Consider the following 20098-nt stretch of genomic DNA (forward strand, 5'->3'; position numbering starts at 1 on the left):
GATAGCCAGGCTGAGTGGCAACCGCCGTTTTCCTGCCAGCCGGAGCGGGGGGTGGACCCAGGCGTTCCGCGCCCGCCCACTGCCCTCCGCCTTCTTAAACGGCAAGTCGAGGCCGTTTGAATCCCGCAGTCCGCGAACCGGAGCGAGCACGGCTTCCCGCTTCTGCTGCCGGAACCCCCGCTCTAGATCATGTAATGTAACAGTGGGGGTTTCAGGGCATGGAACTATCTAATAGCAATGAAGAGTGCCTTTGAGCATGTGCAAAGTGCCTTTCCGTCACCGTTGAGTAACTCTCCCCCATTTGCACAGAATCTGAGCTTCCAACGCTATAGGAGGCAGGTTCTAGTTAGGATTAGCAGTCGGGGGTGGGGGTGGGCGAGCGGGAGATCTCCTGGAATCATAACTACTCCCCATGCAACAGAGATCAGTTCCGCTGGAGAAAACTCCGGTCCGCTAGCACCTTAAAGACCAGCTAGATCTCCAAGGTATGAGCTTTCGAGAGTCAAAGCTCCTTCGAAAGCTCATGCCTTGGAAATCTAGTTGATTTAAAGGTGCTAGTGGACCCAGGTCTTGCTCTTCGACTGCAGACCGACACGGCTACCCACCTGAAACTATCTTCCGGGTGAAAACGGCTGCTTTGGAGGGTGGACTCTATGGCATCATACTCCCCTGAGGTCTCTCCCTCCTCAAACCCTGCCCTCCCCAGGCTCCACCCCCCAAATCTCCAGGAATTTCCCAACCTGGAATGGGTACCCTACCCTGCAGGCTCGAATCCTGAATACCACCTTCAATAATTAATTCTGGTCTGAAACATGAGAAGTAATAATCTAGAGGGCACATGTGAAGTTCCAGCTACCATCCTGTTTCACATAGCTACCAACCAGTTGCCCTGGCTGGAGAAACAACAGGACATAGAGGCCAGTGCTTCCCTCTGTTGTTGCCTCTGGCTGTGCTGAAGAAAATGGCTCAGAGAGATGCCTGGGTAAAAGAACCGGGACTGTAGACTACTCTACTGGGTACTTTCTGCTGATATATAGATATGCCCCTACTGGGTAGTTTCTGGGTCGTTAAAGATATCTTGTCGTGTTTAATTACTTGTGCTTTGTTTCAGCAATCATTCTGTGTTCAGATGTATGCTGTTTTTGAAATTTCTGCAATGCATACCCTGTTTTATTTGTTCAGTGAATCTCCTCACTGTTGATTGTATTGCACTGTATGATCCCACTTTGGGGATCAGTGAAACAGGTGGACTTTCAGTCAATCAATCCACAGGTTTACTACCTCTGAATATGGAGGTTCCCTTTAATCATCACGGCCAGTAGTCACTGAAAGACCCATCCTCCATGAATCTGTCTAACCTTCTTTGAAAGCTACGGCCATCACTACAACTACTGGCTGTGAACCCCACAATTTAATTACTAGTTGAGTGAAGAAATACTTCCTTTTGTCCATCCTGAATTTATTGTCATCAACTTCATCGAGTGCCCCCGAGTTCTGGTATTATGGGAAGGGGAGAAAAAGTATTTCTCCGCTTCTGTATAATCCCAACCAACACCGTCTCCTAGAGCAGAAGACACCCTTTCCAGGAAGGCTGGAGTGCTGTCACTTTTCAATTTATAAGCCAACAAATGGTGCAGTGTGGCAGTTGTCTGCATAAACACTTCACAGGGCCACAAGCCTTCCCCAGCCTCCAAATGGGTATTGTAATTCAAGACCCTACTGAAAGTTTGTAGGAACTGGTGGAATAACCTTCTCCAACAGCCTATTCCACTAGCAACATCTCTTTAGGAAATGGAAGTAACTCTATCCATCCCCTTGACTTGTAAATATACTAAAGATAAGCAGCCAAACTTGATAAGGTGCTTATGTCAAATTATTTCCACATTTAAATACTCTGAATACAGATGTGCAATTTCTCCCCTCTAACTTAATAGGAAGTGTGCTCCCTTTTAAAACAGCAGGAGGTAAATATCCCCCCCCCCAATCTTTTCCTATGTCCATTGTTTTTTACCATCAATTTTGGTGCAGAAGATGTAGAGCATATGCCTTCATCTGGGATCTCAGCTTCTTTACTGACTGAAGCTTCTGCATCTTTAGGACTGGATGACTGGGAGAAATTTATCCACTATACATTTTTCTCAGGACAAAGTTGCAGTGGTAAGAAAAGCAGCATTTGCTGAATGTCTCCCAGTTAAAAGGCACAGGATTCTCAACCAGGACAGGAGATAGCAATTGTACCTTGTGGCTTGGGCTGTAGCATTTGGAGGATGCAGGAATGGCTGGACCATTCATCTGGGATATAGCATCTTTTAAATGCAGGGGCCAGCAGGAAAGATCAACTCCTAGGGCCTGTTCATACTGCAGAATACCACTGCTACATAAGTGTCTGAACAAGCTGCTATCTATGGATGGCTAATGGTCTTTGGCAGGTGATTCCTATGCAAATATATTGTATCTCACTTCCCACGGCCAAGATTAATCACCAGCAGTGGAAATTGGTTCTAGAGTTTAATCAGTTACATCCTACCCAAATTTCATTGCAGATCAGAAGGTCATGTGTCTAAGATAAAAAACACACCATACAGATGTCATGTGAACAGGAAAATGTATATTCCTGGGGAGAGGGGGTGGCAGTGGATGGTACACTTGTTTGTTCGAACCAAATATTGAATTGAGGCTAAGGACTTGTGGTTACAAAGCAGGCAGGAAATGGAGGAGGGTGGGGTGACATCATTATCGGTCCTAAAAAACATAACTTTCTATGACTCTTTTCCTATCACTTTATTTTATTAATAGCACACCTGTCCTTCACAAATAGGAAGTTATTAATTCCTGAAATGAAGAGTATTGAGACTCAAAGCTACTCTGAACTGGATTATCTACCCATCTTCCTAATTGGAAATATACATAGAGGGGGCTGTGTTTACAGTGATGAGGGGAAGTATACTTTGCACATGCTCAGAGGTATGTTATTTTCAGGATCATAAAATATCCATTACATTGCAAAACATTAGAAGATAAAAGTGTGTGGCTTTCATGGTACACATTCCCTGTGAGAGAAGAGATTCCAGTAATTAGGAACCAAGGGTGGGGTGAGGGGATGCAGGGCCAGAAAATGACACAATGTGAAATTCCTGCCCAGGCTTACAGAACAAAAATTTATATGATTCTTAACTATGACTCAAAAAGGAAATGGAGCACCTTCTTGCACGATCATTTGTATGTATCATGATCATGTCAGTTTGGTGTAGTGGTTAAGAGCGCGGGACTCTAATCTGGAGAACCGGGTTTGATTCCCCACTCCTCCACTTGAAGCCAGCTGTTGCATCAGTCACAGCTTCTAGGAGCTCTCTCAGCCCCACCCACCTCACAGGGTGATTCTTGTGCGGATAATGATAACATACTTTGTAAACCACTCTGAGTGGGTATTAAGTCATCCTGAAGGGCGGTATGTAAATTGAATGTTATTATTACAATATTATTATTACACAATCTTCTATAGCAGAATGCATGAAAAACAGGTAGTACACACCCTGCAAGTATTCTAGAATGTGGCTAAATCAAATTTCACTGTGCCTGAGCCTATATATAACCAAATAGAAAAGAGGAAGGAAAAAACCACATTCCGGTGACATGTCCTTTAGAAAAAGAAGGAAAAGGCCGTTTTCACACTGCTTACCGGCCACGGAACATTGCGCCAAGCTCCCAGAACGACAGCGTCTTCCAGGTGCGGTTTCTCATGAGTTGTTCTCGCATGAAATTGTGCCAGGAAGACGCTGTTGTGATGTTCCATGGCCAGTAAGCAGTGTGAAAATGGCCAAAAACAGGATCCATTTTCTAATAGGCTCGTTTCAATGGGATTGAGTCCTAATTAACTCAATGAGATTCACTTCTGAGTAAATATGCGTAGGACTGGAATGCATTTGTATATGAAAATATACAAATGCATTATAGTTTCAGGTAAGGAACCGTGTTGGTCTGCAGTAGGAACAACAGGATTTGAATCCAGTGGCCCACAAGACCCACAAGATTTTGGGGGTATAAACTTTCAAGAATCAAAGCTCCCTTCTTCAGGAGGTATCTGAAGAAGGGAACTTTGACTCTCAAAAGCTTATACCCTGGACTCAAATCCTGTGGTTTCTCTTTGATATATAATCAAAGAGAAGATGATATTGTGTTCAGGTTATGTTCAATGAAAATATAACTGGAATAAGTGCTTTATTTCCCCCTTTGGCCATGGTAATGCTATCCAAACATGCATCTTGCCTGAGATTTCTGCAGGAAGAATATTTTGTTTTCATACAATGGCAGTTCCCCCTTGCCAGAGAGAGAGGGGAGGAAATCCTCAAATTGTTCTAAGGTTCTCCTGTCCCCTTCAGATTCTTTTGTTCATAGTGGATTAACATTCTTTTTAAAATTCTTCTTTGACTAATCAAGCTTTCCCACCAGCAGAGTGGATTTTCTGTTGCCTAATGAACCCCAGCCTCCCAGTTTAATGTTTTCCTGCCTTTCAGGAGGTGTTTGGAAGTTTTCTCAGCTTGGTGGATTGCCTCATGCTGGTGACGGTTGGAGTTCTGGCTGAAGCCCTTCCCACACAGCCTGCACTTGTAGGGTCTTTCGCCCGTGTGGATGCGCTGATGCTCAGTGAGGACAGAGCTGCGTGTAAAACTCTTGCCACACTTCACACAGGTGTAGGGCTTCTCACCTGTGTGAGTGATATGATGCCGGATAAAATCCGTGCTGCGTGCAAAGCATTTCCCACACTGTGGACACCTATAGGGCTTTTCAAACAAATGGCGCCTCTGGTACTTCAACTTCTTTGAGCTCCAAGGGAGGTTTTCCCCAGGCAACTGAGATCCCCCTCCAGGTCCCAGCTTAGTCCCTATACCCTCATCTATTGTCATCAGCTTTTTAGGCCCACTCTTCTGGTCCTCTGTCCTTTGCCGGTTCTTTCTCCAACATGCCAGGCTACTCATTTTCTCTTTGCTGTGAGTCCTCTCATGCTGGTTCCGGTTGGAACTTTGGCTAAACCCTTGCCCACAATGGCTGCATTTGTATGGCTTTTCACCTGTATGGATCCTTTGATGTTCAAGGAGGATGGAACTTCGACTGAAGCTCTTCCCGCAGTCTAAACACAGATAAGGCCTTTCTCCAGTATGGGTTCTCTGATGTCTTAAGAGATCTGTGCTCCTGTGGTAACTTTTCCCACAGTCAGAGCATCTGTAGGATTTAGACTTGCCATACAGGGACCCTGTGGGAGCCTTGAACTTTTGTTTATGAAGAGCCAGTTGGTCTTCTACAGGATCTGCTTGCTGGATTTCCTCATCTCCTTTCCATTTGGGGACACTCAAGGCTATTCCAAGACTTTCTTTCTGTGAACTTTCTTCTTTCTTCTTACTTTCTGCTGGGAGAGTCAGAATCCAGGCAGAATTTGTTCCGTGTGCTGTGAACAGAAAACAGGTTTGGCCACCAAATTAAACACCTGCTTTAAAACAGCATACTCCTCCTCCTGGGTAACAAAGGGACAGTTTTTTTCCTGCCAGATGCTATTGTGTGTAAACTTGTGTTGGTTTAAAGGTGATGTGGGAGAAGACTTCCAAGACAAGGAATCTTTGAAACAAAATGGGGAAAAACAACCTGGGGAAAAATGATAGTTTTTGTTTTGCTAGTGTGACACACACACACACACACACACACACACACACACACACACACACACACACAGATTCCTCAAATCAGGGTAAGCCCTGGTCTATGCGCCCTTTTCTGTATGTTCCTTATCCTTACCTGGTGTAAGCACCAATGACCCACCAGTAGAGATGCTGAGAGGCAGGAGCAAATACAAGGAACCTTCAGCTGAGGGGCAGGAGGCAGCAGAAACAGAGAGAACTCCAGCCTCCATAGGAAGAACTAGATGGAGAAGCAAGGCAGAGTTGAAAAGGAGAGCACACCCAACAGACGCAATCCAAGGGAGTGTGGGAAAGGAGGCTGACTTTGCAAAGCATCCTGGAAGATGTAGTTTCCCAAACTGGCAAACTAGAGAGATTTTTTAAAAAAAGAAAAGAAGGGAGAGTAAATTGGGGGAGGAGGAAGGAAAACGGAATGGATTCTGGGGAAAGACGAGAAAGAATGAATGGTTTCCAAGGATGAAGGAGGGAAAAAGAGTTAATGTAAACAGAAAATTAGAAGAGGGATTTTTTGGTACCATCATAACTGAATGGCTTGTTCTAGGATCCCCTACTGGAATGATCTGGGTGTGTAAAGGTAAGTTTCTAGTTTCAAAAGGGAATGTGTAGATTGTGTTCTTGACAATTGTTCGGTAAGTATACTTCTAGGTTTTAGTGCCACTGTAAAACATTTAAATGTTATTTTATTAAAAGAGCTTAATAATTACGATGTAAACATTAAATGCTATATGGGGTGGGGGTGGGGGTCTGTTTCACGCTGTTCCCCTTTACTGCCTCCTCACTACAAAATTTCTGCCTTGAAGCAAATTAGGTAGACAAGAACAGGCATAGTTACGTTCATGTACAACTAATTATGAGAATGTTTTTTTTAAAAAGCAACATTACTTATGACGGAGACTTCCACAGTCTAGGCATATTTTAATTCTTCAATCGATTGTTTACCAAGTTTCCCAACAAAGGTATGGAGAACTTAGTCGCGGTGAGCCAAATCTGGAAAACGATTTGGGATTGTGCTCCTCTAATCTTTAAAAAAAACATGTAACATAAATTCTGAAAATGAGCGTCAGTCTTTAAATACAATAGAAATTAATCCAGAGTTTTATTCCAAAATTTAGAGTAACTGTTCCCTGAAAAATTGCATGATGAAAAAGACCTTTCTGGGGGGGAAATCCGCCAGATCCCTTTAAAATTTCCAGTTTCTAGCCTTCCATTCAAATGGCGGCGACTAAACGAGCGTCAGCTATTGTCTTCCCGCACTCAAGATGGCTACCGCCCATGACCTTTTCCTTTTTTTTTTGCCCTTGCTCAAAATGGTGAATTCTAACTTCAGCGGGGCTAGCACCCTTACTCAAGATGACATCCACGCTTTTTCTTGCAACGCAAACAGCGCCCCAGCTCCCGTTTGCCCTCAGCAGAGATGGCGGCACTTTGGCCGCCCGACCTCTGCAAAGAAGGGCTTGTCTATTGGTTGCGGTTGAAAGCAAGGTCTACCACTATTGGCCGAGCTGGATCTGGAGAACCATCTGAGAAGGTCGGGCGGTGGCGGTGGTAGGAGAAGGGCAGGGGAACAGGGCGAGGAAGAGCTGGTGAGCTGAAGGGAGGGGGGTAAGAAACCTGAGAGCGTGCTTTCTTTTAAATGTAGTTTTTATTTAATCTGAGATGCCTGAATTGATGCGGGTACTTATTTGATTGAGATAGTGATTTGGTTGAGAAAGTGTGGCTGCAGATGAGATACCCCGGCTGGGGGTGGGGTGGGGTTGAGGTGGGATGCCGTATGCCGGTAAGTATGGAGAAGGATGTGCCTGGCGAATGGTGGGATTGGGGACAGCAGAGGGATCTGATGGAAGATGCCTGGAAGAGATCGTGAGAGAAGGAGGTGGAAAGCTCGTGGGAGGAAGACTTAGAGGGATTTCTCCAGGTTGGGAAATTTCTGGAGAACTGGGGGTAGTGAAGCCTGGTTTGGGGAGGGGAGGGACCTAGGCGGGATACCATGCCATAGAGTCCACCCTCTAACGTAGTAGCCATTTTCTCCAGGGGAACTGGCTCGGAGATTAGTTGTAATTCCGGGAGATCTAGACCTACAGCCACCACCTGGAAGTTGGCAACCGTAGGGATCATGCAGGAGATCGTGGTGGAAAGATGTTTGGGGGCAGGGTGGAGAGAAGAAATGGAGTGGAGGATGCCCAGGGTTTGAAGAGAATGTGAAAGAGGAGCTCTGGCAGAAGGCTTTTTGAGTAAAGGTACTTAAGTAGCTAGTTAAGAGGTTCGAGTGTATATATGTCTGTGGCTGGGGGAGGAATTACTTGGGGAAATAATGGTGGGGCAGATCAATGGGATATATCCTGTGTGCCCCAGATACACCTTTTTTCTTACAGGCAAGGTTTCCTTTGACATTGTCCTCCTCCTGTTTAGTAGGACACACCACAGGAAAGGTGCATATTTAGTAAGAAGGAAAGTGATCCTAAACAATGAAGCCTAGTTAGGTAGAAAGAAAGGGATGGGAGGAGTGACCCTGGTTGACTGTAATTTTCTTTGCTTCTTGAATCCTCTGTTTCTCGAATCCTCTGTTTTTTAACCTTTCTGGATAGGAGACTGTAGAACAGCAGGATTGGAGTCCAGTGGGACCTTGGAGACGAACAAGATTTTCAGGGTATAAACTTCTGAGAGTCAGAGCTCTCTTCTTCACATACCATTTCAGATATCACTTCAAATATTCTTTGCATCTGAAGAAGGGAGCTTTGACTCTCAAAAGCTTACACCCTGAAAATCTTGTTGGGCTCTAAGATGCCACTGGACTCCGATCTTGCTGTTCCGCTATCCTGTACAGCATATTGTTCTTGCTGGAAAAAAAATAAGGTTGTTGGGGACGGGAGAGAGGGAATACTGCTCCCAGCTGAGGAGTGAGATTTTCAGGAATGAAAAGTTAAGGTGGAAGAGAGGCTGCGATCCTACTTATGTTTCATTTCATTGAAACAAGAGTGACTTAGTTCGAAGCTCATGCAGGGGATAAATGTTAATCTTTAAGATGCCACTGGACTTCTGTTTTGTTTTACTCCAGAGTAGACATTATTAGATGTGGTCTGTAAGGGTTGTTTACAGCAGGTACTGACTAATTAGTTTAATTCGCTGTAGACTCATTGTGATTTGAGACTGCCTGATCGAGTCACTGGGGTCAACTGCTGCACTGGCCCCTGTTGTTTATGTCTTGGTGTGGAACCTGATATGTCCAGCAGCTAATTTTTGGTGTCTTGGTTTCTGCCATGCGGTAGAAAGAAACAAAGCAGCATCACTGAGCTGCCCTTACTCTACTTCTAATGGTCATGTTGGACTTCTAGCCTACTTATCCATTCTGCTATGTAAAAGCCGAGCCGTATTGGCAACGACTCACTTTTTATCCTTGCGCAGGGACACTGAGGGGCCTGCAGGTGCGCAGGTGCACCTGCACAAAGATAAAAGGCGAGTCATCAGTGCGTCCTGGCGAGACCGCTGTGGAGCCTTGGGAGGTCCACGCTGGGACACTGTGCCACCTGTGACAGGCCTCTGAGGAGCCATGGAGCCGGTGGGAAGGCACAGCGTGGCCCTGCAGTTGCCACGGAGGCAGTGGGAAGGCCGTGCTCGGGGCAGGGCTCCCCGTGGCCACTGCAAGGCCTTGGAAGGGCCATACTGGTGCAGCCCTCCCAAGGCCCCACTGCTAGAGCCCGTTGTATTTCTTCTCACAATGGGCTCTGTTGCTAGTAATATAATAGAGAGGGTAATGAGAGTTGACAGTTCAGAGGAGATGTCTATCATGTAGGAGCTGAAGTTGGCCTTCCCCTAACATGTTTGCATTGGGATCTTTTAAAAGAAGTCTTGGTGGTAACTTGTTTTCTTCTGTGCTGCTCTGGCTCGTGCCTCCTGTAGGTTTTGTATCTTCAGATTTGCTCCTTTAATTCATTGGTGCTCATCTGCTTTTGCCAGATGCCTGCTTGGTTTGTGTGTCTCACTCTGCTTAATACTGTTAACTTTGTGCTGGGAAATGTTCCTCTTGCCATGTGAGCTTCTAGTCTGGTTACCCCTAGAGAATCCCTGTGGGGAGAGTTTGGATTTTTTGTTGTTGCTAACGTGCTGTTTGCATGGTAGTTAATGGTGTATAATTATCTTCTCTGAGGGGAGGCATAATTAATCCCCCTCATGCCTTTGTACCTTCTTTTTCCTCAGAAGAATTGTGATTGGCACTGTGGGGAAAGATATCTTTGTGAACCAACGGGGCTATCAGATGTGATGTTAAGGCATTCATAAAGGGGTACCTCATAAGAACTGGGCACCCCTTTACATAACATACTCTTCTTTTTTGAGCTTACAGGTAAATATGATCCTCCCCCCCCAAACACTTATAAAAGACAGAACCCTGGCTGCAGAGCCAGGATAGGATATGTTCCAAGTGAATCTGAAGTAAGAGTGTTTTACATGGATAAGGCAGAGCTGCATCTGTGTTGAGCAGGGGGGTGATGGCTTCATGCAGGTGTCTTCCTTTTTTTCAGAAGCGGAGAAGTGAAGGATGAGGGCCCGGTGGGCCACTCTAGGCCGGCCTCCAAACCTCTGATCCTGGGGGTGAGGGGAGATCTCTGCTTCCTGGAACCAGCCATGGAGGGTACCCTTATCGCAGAAGCTTCAGAGGGAGACCCCCAGCCAGTGCCTGCTCGTGACAAACAGATTAGGCGACGAAAAATCATGATCTACAGGTGAGAGAAGAGTTGGACTCTCTAAAAGTGTATTTTATTTATTTATTGGATTTATTATCCGCTCTCCCCGCAAATAGGCTCAGAGCGGATCACAGCATAGATAAATTAAGTTTACAATAAAATCAGTATTAAAAGCATAAAAGCAGTTTACGCAATAAAATTTAGCAGTGGGAGGGAGGAGCCGTGTCGCAGCGTTGAGACCCTGTGTATCATTTCACATTTTCAGGCCTTCCCCTGAGGAGCAAGGATCCCCCATTCTCTGCCCCAAACCCCATAAGCAGGGCGGGATGCCTTCCTTCCAATGTGGGGAGGCAGACAGGTCACCCAGCAAAAGACAACGCCTGCAGCAGGGGCTGCCCCCTGTGGTGGAGAGCAATGAGGAAGCTTGTGGAAGAGTGGGGAAGAGCCTGTGGCACATGGCGTCTCCGATGGAGAAGAAACAGCGGAGGGTGCTGGCTGTGGATCTGGAGGACTTCTCCACAACTCAAGTGCTTGTGAGTGGGATGTTCTAGAGTAGTGGCTGGGTGGGCTTTGATAAAACGGGACCCAACTGAATAAGGACCAAGGAAGGAGTTTCTTAGCTCCCTTCTCACAACAAGCAATTGCCTCTTCAGTCGAAATCTCCCGATCCTGCGTGTCCCAAACCTCCATGACATTGCCCTGTGAGGTTTCCTCCTTTGTTTGCACCTCAGACACCTGTTTCCTACACCCTAGGCTGTGTCAGAAAAGACTCCACAACTGCCAATTTAGCTGTGGCTCCCAGCGAATAGGAACTACCTGGCCTTTTGGGAGCTACTTGACTTTGAGAACTTGTGCCTGCCTTCCTGTATTAACTCTTGAGAAAATACAGGAAGGCAGGCACAAGTTCTCAATGTCATGTAGCTCCCAAAATTGCTTTGCACTACCCAGTTAGTGGAACAGTGATTGCCCTGTGGTATATTGTGGTCTTCCACATGGTGGTGAGCACTCAAGCTGCTTGAGTTGTGTTCCCCAAAGAATGGATTATCCTCACTAGCAAGATCTTGGGCTGGGGGAACAGGAGGAGAGAAGGCCCCTGATTTTATCTGTTCATAAGCTGTTTGAAACTCGAGGGGATGTCTCACTTTCCCCAGGAAGCCCCACAAGGGTGCTCACCTCTGCCGAGATCATCTGTGTCCCCCTGTGCAAATCCCCTCCTGTCAACAAATATGAATGAAGGTGGAGTCACCTGGCTGGCAGAGGGTCAAAGCAGCACTGTCTCCAGGTGAGCAAAGACCCATGAACAAACCAGAGAGAGGCGTGGGCTTATGTACCTAACTCGAAGCCCTCTGTCCTTTTCTCCTTTCTTCCCCCCCAGATCGTCTCCCCCTAAGGGGCACTCCCCACCCTGTCAAGGGCCTCGGGAGAGGCTGGCTCATGGTTGCCAGCAGCTGTGGGCCCAGAGACTTCCTCCCCTTCAAGACCACAAGTCAGAGCACCTACAAGCCAAGAGGCAACGCCTGCAGACGGCGGCACCCCTAGCAAATGACAGCGAGGGGGTGAAGGCATCCTCTCTGGAGAACGCCCGACGAAAGATCCTGGCCATCAGCGTAGAAGACTGTTCCTTGAGCACAGCAACGGTGAGTTGGGAGGGGAAAGGGGAGAAAGGGAAATAACATGGAGGGAGCAGGAGGGCGGTGGCCTGGTCCAAGTTTCAGTTCAGACGTCTCTTCTTGCTGGCAGGATGACGGTGCTGGCAAGGAGCCACTGGAGACCTTGCTGTCCCCCTGTAGGTGAGTTCTCCTTCAGAAAACAAGCTGAGACTTGGAATTGGCTGTGCCACTTTCCCCCCAGCGGAGTGGCGCCAACTGATAAAGCAAGAAAACTCGCCAGCTTTGAGGGCTTTAGTATTGAGTCCTTTTATACCATCCTACGCTCCCTTGTGATTTAAAGGCATGGTGTCTTAGGCACCCTGGCCTCTCTAGTGCGCCTCGGTTTGAGGGGCCAAAGAAGGCTGCCCGTCACTTTCCCTGTGTTTTTGCTCTTACGCAGTAGCGATCAAGTGAAATTGCCTCACGAAATGCCTGCTCTCAAGGTGGAAAAGTCCGTCCTTTCTGATAAACATGAGAAATGTCAACAGACAGGTAGGGAGGCTCTGGATTCGGCTCTGTGTACTGTCAGTCTGTTCCTCTGGGCAAGGCGGCATTTTAGGGCTGGGAGAGTGTTGAGAAGCGTTTTTGTTGCGTTACCTTTCTTGTACCATCCATGCCGGCTACAGAAATTTGCAACCAATAAACAAATCTCAGCCTTATGAACAAATTTTGTGTACATCATCCTGAAAGGTGTAGTTTGGGTTCACTTTGAATCTGTGTGTGCAGCAGAGGATATCAGTTAATGATACACCGCTCTGCCAAAGGTAGGAAAGTACAAAGTGAGTGTTAGGGGATTTGTATGTAGAATAACAATAAAGGTATACTGAGCCATAAGTGTCAAGATGAATGATAATGATGTAAGCAAATAACCACTTGTTTGGGATTTTCCTGTGTCTTTCACTTTTCTTCCCATTAGATGCACCTTCTAGAACAACTGAACCTCTCTCCTACTGGCCACCTTCAGCTTCAACTCTCTTGCGTCCATCTGTGGTCCCCCGTTTCCGGCACTGGGGCCTGGTCCCTGTCTTCCAGAGCATGCGGTCCAAGCTGGAGGCTTTCGCTGACATCTTTCTTAGTCCCTCTAAGCCCTCCCTCCTGTCCACTGAGGGGACTCTCTCCCTACCACCATGCCCCCAGGAGACCGAGGACCAGGTGTCAGCCCAGCCAGGAGCTCCACGCCAACGAGTCAACATTGAAGTCAAAATTGCAATTTCAGAGCCGCGCCCCCGGAAGAGGACTTGCCACCATGAAGAAGAAGAAGAGGAGGAGGAGGAGGTGGCAGCGGCAGCAAGCAGCCTGGTGGTGAGCGGACGGCCACCAATCCGCCAGTGGCGCCTGAATGAAGGGGATCCGGCTCCCCAGCCCCGCCTTGGACGTAGCTACTCCTGTCCAGATTTTCCGGGGGCCCGTTCTTGGCGATCTTCCTCTACATCTCCTTCCCTCTCAGCACAGCTGCGACAGCGCCGGCACACTGTGTGCAGCCTGGAGGTATCCCGAGAGTTGGGCTGTCCCACCTTGCCCTGCCTACGCAAGGAGGTGTATCCCTTCAGTTCGCCCCCTGTGCGCCTCTTGGTTGGTCCCTCTGTGCACACTCCCCACAGTGATGGTTCCTCCTACTCCTCCCCTGTGCCTTCCTGCTGCCTTGAATCTGACCCAGTTCGTTCCAGGTAAAACCTTTTCCCCTCCTTCCTGCCTTGTCCCTTGTTTGCTTTCTTGATGGTTTTTATAGAGCGATACCTTTCAAAAGCTGAGGGAAGCCACCATAGCAAAACGTGAGCAAGCTCTTAGGCTAGTGTGCATTCGCTGATTCTCCTTGCTTATAATTTTTTTAAAAAAATAATACCTTGATTGGACATAGGCATCTAGTACATATTTATCTCACCTTCCTTTCAAAAGCTCAAGGAAGCATATGTAATTGTCCTTTCCCTGTTCTACTTTGCAGGGATGTTGTGCAGATAAGTTAGGTTGAGAGAGAATGAGAGAATTGCTCAGCAAGTTACATGATTTAGTGGGGCTTTGAACCCAGGTCTCTTAGGTCCTAGGCAGACACACTACAAACAACAGGTATACAAAGAAGGACCCTTCCAGCAGAAGACATATCCTTTTGTATGTCAAAGTTCCCTCCTCTGTCCCCTCCACTTGCTTCTTTACAGGATCTCAAGAATAGGGATGGAAAAGATCCATTTCCTGAGGACTGGTCAGGGTCTCTGGGTTAGAAAGACCAGCAGTTTGATGGTGTAATGCACACACCTCTGCATTTCTTGGTACTGATTAGTGCTGGAGGATAGTTTGTGTACGGGGTCTTACTTTCTTCAATCTGCTCACAGGTGTGAAGGCACCAGTTCTCCTGTTTTCTACAGTGCCTGATTCCTGTTCCATCAGTTAGTCTGTTTGGCCCCACCCACCACCTCAAGATTGCAAGTGAGAACAACTGATCTGCAAGTATATCTAGGACTTGCTTCTACTTGTATGCTTTCTCTTTTGCCCTTCTAGAGACCTCTCCCCTTCTCTCGATGGTGGACAGCGAGTACCTGAGTCTGGCCTGAATGCGGCTGACTCGGAGATACTTGCATCAGAGCAGATTATGCTTTCAGAGTCTGAGATGAAGGTCAGTCACACTGGGGGCGGGGGGCGGCTGTAGAACAGGGCTCTATTTGGGGGGATTTTATGATTGTTTTTGCATGATCATGCCCTTGTTTTCTCCAGGATTCCCAAGAGATCACAGTAGGGAAGGTTTCCTCCATAAGGATCCGCAGGACGCCTGTCAGGCAGCACGTTAACCTCACCCCCATGGGGCTTCCCCGGCCTGTCAGGTGAGAGCATCCAGAAGAGGGTTAGAATGGAACGGGGCAGGGCTTAGCTGCTCCAAAGAGGGATGGGATTTTGAAATGAAGGGACAGGTCCCAGAAACTTGGGTGAATTGTGTTCCACAGTGTTTGGAGAAGGGATGGGATCTGGTTTTACATAGCCTTTATGCTTGGGACACAAGTGCAGATTTAATTTATTTAAAACATTTATCTGCTGCCTTCCTACTAAAATAGTCTCCAAGGCAGTGAATATCAAAATAGTAAAACAACGTTTAACATTTGGTGTAGTGGTTAAGAGTGCGGGTCTCTAATCTGGAGAACCAGGTTTGATTCCCCACTCCTCCACTTGAAGCCAGCTGGGTGACCTTGGGCTAGTCACAGTTCTCTGGAGCTCTCTCAGCTCCACCCACCTCACAGGGGTTTTTGTTGTGGGGATAATGATAACATACTTTGTAAACCGCTCTGAGTGGGCATGAAGTTGTCCTGAAGGGCGGTATATAAATCGAACGTTGTTGCTATTATAAAGTATTTACAAAATAATTCAGGAAAAACATAAACAACATCAAAACCAGGGAGGAGGGCCAATAACAGTTATTGGGGGTATACCAAACAAAACAAACTCTTCACCCCTGGTAGAGGACAAATGATAGGGAGACAGATGAATCTCACTGGTGAGAGAGTTCCAAAGTTTTGGCACCTTAACCAAGAATGCCCTTTCTTGAGTTGTGCCACCCATCTAGCCTCAGATGGCAGGGGTACCTGAAGCAGGGCCTTCAGAGTGAACAGGCAGTTTCATATGGGAGAAGGCGGTTCTAAAGCTGTGTTGGCATCAAGCCATAGACGGCTTTGAAGGTTAATACCAGTGCCTTGAACTGAGCCCAGAAGCAAATTGAGAGCCACTGTAGCTGGAACATGACTGGAGTGATATGACCCATTCCAGTCAACATTCTGGCCAGAGCATACTATATCAATTGTAGCTTCTGAGCAGCCTTCAAGGGCAGCCCCCACATAGAATGCATTGCAGTAATATAATCTAGATAGTACCAGGGCATGTACTACTGCTGCAAGATCTTTTTCTGCTCAGGAAGGGCCATAATTGATTCACTAACCAAAGCTGGTTATTGATGCCACATGTTTATCCAACAGGAGGCCTAAGTCCAGCAGCATCCCCAAGCAACAAACCTGCTCCTTCAAGGGAGCACAGCCCCATCCAGAACAGGAGATAGCCCATTTCCTGAGTCAAATATTTCAGTATGTTAGCCCCTCATCAGGGATTTTTTTCTGAGGGTATGTGCCAGTATGCAGTATTGGCTCCTCTTTCACTCAGTGGGCTTGGCCTCCCCTTGGCAGCAAACATCATGAGTACTGGCTCCTCTATTAAGAAAAAAGTACTGGCCCTCATACATTCCAAAACTGCCCTGTCACCTGTTAATGTTTTCCACAACATCCTGGGGATCTGTTGGAAGCTCAAAATAGAGCTGCATACTGGTGGCAACTCAGCTTGACTCACTGGATTGCATCTCCCAGCAGCTTTACGTAGATGTTGAAAAGCATGGCGGGCAGGATAGAACTTTGCAGCACCCCATTTGTCAGCAGCCAGTGAATGGAACAGCAGTCCCACAGCACCACACTCTGAAACCCTACCTTCAAGATAAGATCCAAACTACCAGAGAACGGTGCTTCCCACTCCCAAGCCTGAAAGGTGGTCCAGAAGGATAGTGATAGATGGTATCAAAAGCGCCAGAGGTCCTGGAGAATTAAGAGGGTCACACTGTGTCCATCTCATGGTACAGGTCATCCACAAGGACTACCAAGGTGACTATTTCAGTCCCATATCCAGGCCTGAAACCAAATTGGAAAGGATCCAAACAATCTGCTTCCTTCAGGAATCTCTGATGTTGGCCAGCTTCCCACTTGTTCAATCACCTTGCTCAAAAATGATACATTTTGAGACTGGTCAATAGTTGTTCAACTCTCCTGGGTCCAGAGGAGGTTTTTTTAAGGAGTGGATGCACCACTGTGTGCCTTAAGGCAGGAGCAACTACTCCTCTCAGGGAGGCATTTATTGTCTCCTGGACCCAGTCCACCAGTCTTATGAAGTAAATTAGGCTCAAATTCTGTGGGTCACACAGTAAGCTTCCATGGCAAACTGGGGATTCAAATCTGGGGCTCCCAGAGCCTAATCTAACTACTACACCACATTGGCTGTCTGATGGGGACCGGTAACCAGGACTCTTGGGTAGCGTAGTTCATGATAAGCGTTTCTGAAAGCTCTGCAGAATGTGAATTGCAGAAGCAGAAGGAGCTGAAGCTAGGGCTCCTCGGATCTTGGGAATGGGGCCTTGTAGGCTGGGCTGGCAGGGTAGAGCAAGACAATTATTTCAGTATCTATGGGATGTGAGAGTTTGGAAGGTAAGATAATGTTGTCTTGGTGCACTGTAGAGCTAGGCACCTATTTCCCTACTTTGGAGAGTGTGCATTTTTGGCATCAGGCAAGAGATTCTCTGGTTGATGAGTTTTGTTTTTTTGTCAGGCTGAACAAGAAGGAATTCAGCTTAGAGGAGATCTACACAAACAAGAACTACCGCACGCCCACAGAGAAAAGGTGAGGAGGTCTTCAGAGATCGCAGGCTTCTGCCTTTTCCCTGAACATCGAGGCTTTCATGGATATGATCATTGTCTGTGCAAGGACACACCTTGTCAAACTGAAATAGCGACTGACCCAGAACTCAGAGTAATCTCTTCAGGAAATGAAAGGAGATACATGGTGATTCGCAACAACAGAATGGGGGTGAGGGTGGGGTTTAGTCAAAAGTTGTAAGAACTCCTTTCTGAGTCTCTGGTGTATTGGGAAGTACAGGTCAGGAAGAGTATTCCTATTTGAGACTTGGCATTTTGGAGCAGTGATAGTATTGAAATGCGTCAGCTGTCTTTAGTTACATAGCATGTGGTGTACCTGAAAATGATACACAAATTGTGCTGCTTGCATTTTATAAAAAATGTGCAGATGAACTGCAGCAGTCCAGTTTTTCGCTTTGATTATTTAATGCTGAATCACCCACCCTGTGCCATACTTCATGGTTTTTAGGGGTTTCCTCGTCCTGTATATACTTAAGGTTGTGCACAGTCTTCCTTTGCCCTGTGGCATCTGAGCTGCTTTTGTGATAACTGCTGTTTTCCTTTTAAAAGTTTCTAGTTCTCAAGGTTGACAGAACAAATTTTAATGTCCAAGGAATTAGTACTGAAGGCTCTGAGTCGAAAGGGAGCTTTGAGAAGAGTTGTGTTTTGCTTACTACTAAGGCACTCTTGATCCTTCCATGGATTTTCATTGCTGCACCCTCTAAACTTATTTTCATGCTTGACTTTTCTTTGTTTCACTGTTAGATGTTGCCAAAATTTCAACCGAATCCCTTGTAATTGTAACCAAAGCCTGTTACACGTTGTGTCTGTGTTTATAGGTAATTTATTCCAGCCACAATACTTCAGGAGGGCATTTTGTAACTGATCTTCACCTATTGGTCTTCTGTACAGGCCAGGCTAGCCTTGATCTAGAGTCTCTCAGAGATTCCTGCCTCTCACCTGATGTCTGTTCCTGCAGATCATTTGAGACTATCTTTGAGGTGCCGCTGGAACGCAATGGAGCGCTCATTTTCACCAGCCAACGCAAGCTGAAAAGAGCCATGGAGTTCCAGGAGGGGGGCCTTCCCCGCAAACCACGCAAAGCCCGTTCCCGAGGAGGGCGCAGAGCAGGGGGACGGAGGGCTCAGCCTCAGCCACCTGAACTGGAAAGGATGTTGCAGCAGCGGCTGGCAGAGCTGGATGCCTTATTTGAGGAAGAAGAGCACTGAGCTGAACAGAGCTTGCATCTGTAAAGAAGAAAGGGTAGCCTAGAATCCTTTGCACTCCTGTTTCCCCACCCCCCCAGAAGTACCTGCTTCTCTGAACTAGCTGAGTGTCTTTCAAATGGCTGTCACCACTCCAGACTTCACCTGTGGTCATCTTTGTTCTCTAAGCCCAGTCATCCTGAAAGCTGGTCTTCTGTTACTGCTGTCTCATCCTCTGTGGATCCTTCGATCAGACTGCAAACATGGACACTGTATGAAAACTGAGTCACTCAGTGCCACCAGATCAGTCATCAAGCTGCCTGCTTTGGCACCGTATCTCAGATCTTTGGTTCACAAGTGCAAGAGGAAGAATGTTTGGGGTGTCCGGAGGCTGCCCCTTCTCTGTGCTCGTTCTACGCACAATTGGGCCACTGGTGCCTTGCATTGCTGGGTGGGTTGGTAGTAAGATTTTTTTCCGTCCAGTGCCCTATATCATTGTGTCATCTGCCAGAATGTGATGTGCCTGACCAGATGGGGAACAAATTACCCATTCTGGGTTTTCATCTCCCCCCAAACAATTTTCAGGCCTGTAGGTTGGAAAGGACAAAGGAAGCAGGCTTATTATGAGACAGAAGATGAAATGGACAAAAGGAAGAGTTGCTAAAAGTTGAGAAAAGGGGCATATATCCATGCCGGGTGGCAAAGCTTACAGGCCACAAACAGTTGAGAATCTTGCAGAATTGGTTTGGGTCTTCACTCAGGAGCAGAGCCTCAGTACTCCCAGTTCATGTTGACTTTCTGGGAAGATATGTGCAGTTAGGCATGAGGTTTTTTTGTTTGCATTTTTGTATTAATCTATATTTCTAATAAACATTTCAGCATAAAAAATAAATTCCAGACTGCTTCTCTTAATTGGCATTGTTGCATTCCCCGTGCTATGGGAGACCGTTACAGGATGTGAAATGGACTCATTCGGTCTTTTAGCAAGTGAATTAAAATCAACTGTAAACTATAGGCTACATAGAACTGAATTACTGTCTCCTTTCGGGAATGCGTAGTTTATTAACCACAGTAAAATGATAAAAGCCAGGTTAGTGCTGGACAAATGACAAGTCAGACATACTGTGTTATTACAATTTTTTATATGAACAACATGATAGATAATCCAGATAGGATACAATTAATCCTAATTCTACAACTTGTATTTCTGTCATCTTTAACAAGATGTGTTCACTGAGGCCCTCTCCTTTGTTTGTAAAATTTCTTGCTAAATATGCAGTGTGTCAATCCCTTGGCAGCTGCCTTTCGTCATTGTTCTGAATTTATTGTATGGCCTTTGTTCTAGTGCACCTTGGGCAAAGCATTTTAGCACTCAATTGATCTGCAAATGAAAGGGGAACAGTAGCCCATGGCAACTTCTGCCTTGCCCTAGGTCTAGTTCTGTTGCTT

At 46.6% G+C, this 20098-nt stretch overlaps 2 protein-coding genes across 8 annotated transcripts; one reads left to right on the top strand and one right to left on the bottom strand.

The window, feature by feature from the left end:
• The first annotated feature begins 114 nt into the window (after positions 1-114).
• Positions 115-19524, top strand: PRR14 (proline rich 14). 7 transcript variants are annotated; one of them, XM_054993206.1, is made up of 12 exons: positions 115-191; positions 10208-10408; positions 10635-10902; positions 11521-11651; positions 11745-12006; positions 12110-12159; positions 12419-12510; positions 12935-13685; positions 14512-14626; positions 14725-14831; positions 17359-17430; positions 18424-19524. In XM_054993206.1, the coding sequence occupies exons 2-12, from the start codon at positions 10311-10313 to the stop codon at positions 18671-18673; spliced, it is 2196 nt and encodes a 731-aa protein (XP_054849181.1). In that variant the 5' UTR covers positions 115-191; positions 10208-10310; the 3' UTR covers positions 18674-19524. The 7 variants fall into 7 exon arrangements, with proteins under 7 accessions (XP_054849181.1, XP_054849178.1, XP_054849183.1 ...); XM_054993203.1 differs by lacking the exon at positions 115-191 and adding an exon at positions 6073-6264; XM_054993208.1 differs by lacking the exon at positions 115-191 and adding an exon at positions 6073-6264 and having other exon boundaries at positions 12422-12510.
• On the bottom strand, positions 2634-5919 carry LOC129338755 (zinc finger and SCAN domain-containing protein 2-like). Its single transcript, XM_054993222.1, has 2 exons — positions 5788-5919; positions 2634-5443 (listed from the first exon to the last, which is right to left on the bottom strand). Exons 1-2 carry the CDS (start codon positions 5900-5902, stop codon positions 4470-4472), a joined length of 1089 nt encoding a protein of 362 aa, XP_054849197.1. The 5' UTR covers positions 5903-5919; the 3' UTR covers positions 2634-4469.
• Positions 19525-20098: the final 574 nt, after the last annotated feature.

The sequence above is a fragment of the Eublepharis macularius genome, chromosome 12 (assembly GCF_028583425.1).
Source record: "Eublepharis macularius isolate TG4126 chromosome 12, MPM_Emac_v1.0, whole genome shotgun sequence".
Taxonomy (NCBI): Eukaryota; Metazoa; Chordata; class Lepidosauria; order Squamata; family Eublepharidae; genus Eublepharis; species Eublepharis macularius.

Coding starts and splice junctions, on each gene's coding strand:
- LOC129338755 (XM_054993222.1), bottom strand. CDS start 5,902: ATGGAGGCTGGAGTTCTCTCTGTTTCTGCTGCCTCCTGCCCCTCAGCT. Junction 5,444..5,787: donor GTCATTGGTGCTTACACCAG/GTAAGGATAAGG, acceptor TTCTGTTCACAG/CACACGGAACAAATTCTGCC.
- PRR14 (XM_054993206.1), top strand. CDS start 10,311: ATGGAGGGTACCCTTATCGCAGAAGCTTCAGAGGGAGACCCCCAGCCA. Junction 12,007..12,109: donor GTTCCTTGAGCACAGCAACG/GTGAGTTGGGAG, acceptor TCTTGCTGGCAG/GATGACGGTGCTGGCAAGGA. Junction 14,832..17,358: donor GGGCTTCCCCGGCCTGTCAG/GTGAGAGCATCC, acceptor TTTTTTTGTCAG/GCTGAACAAGAAGGAATTCA.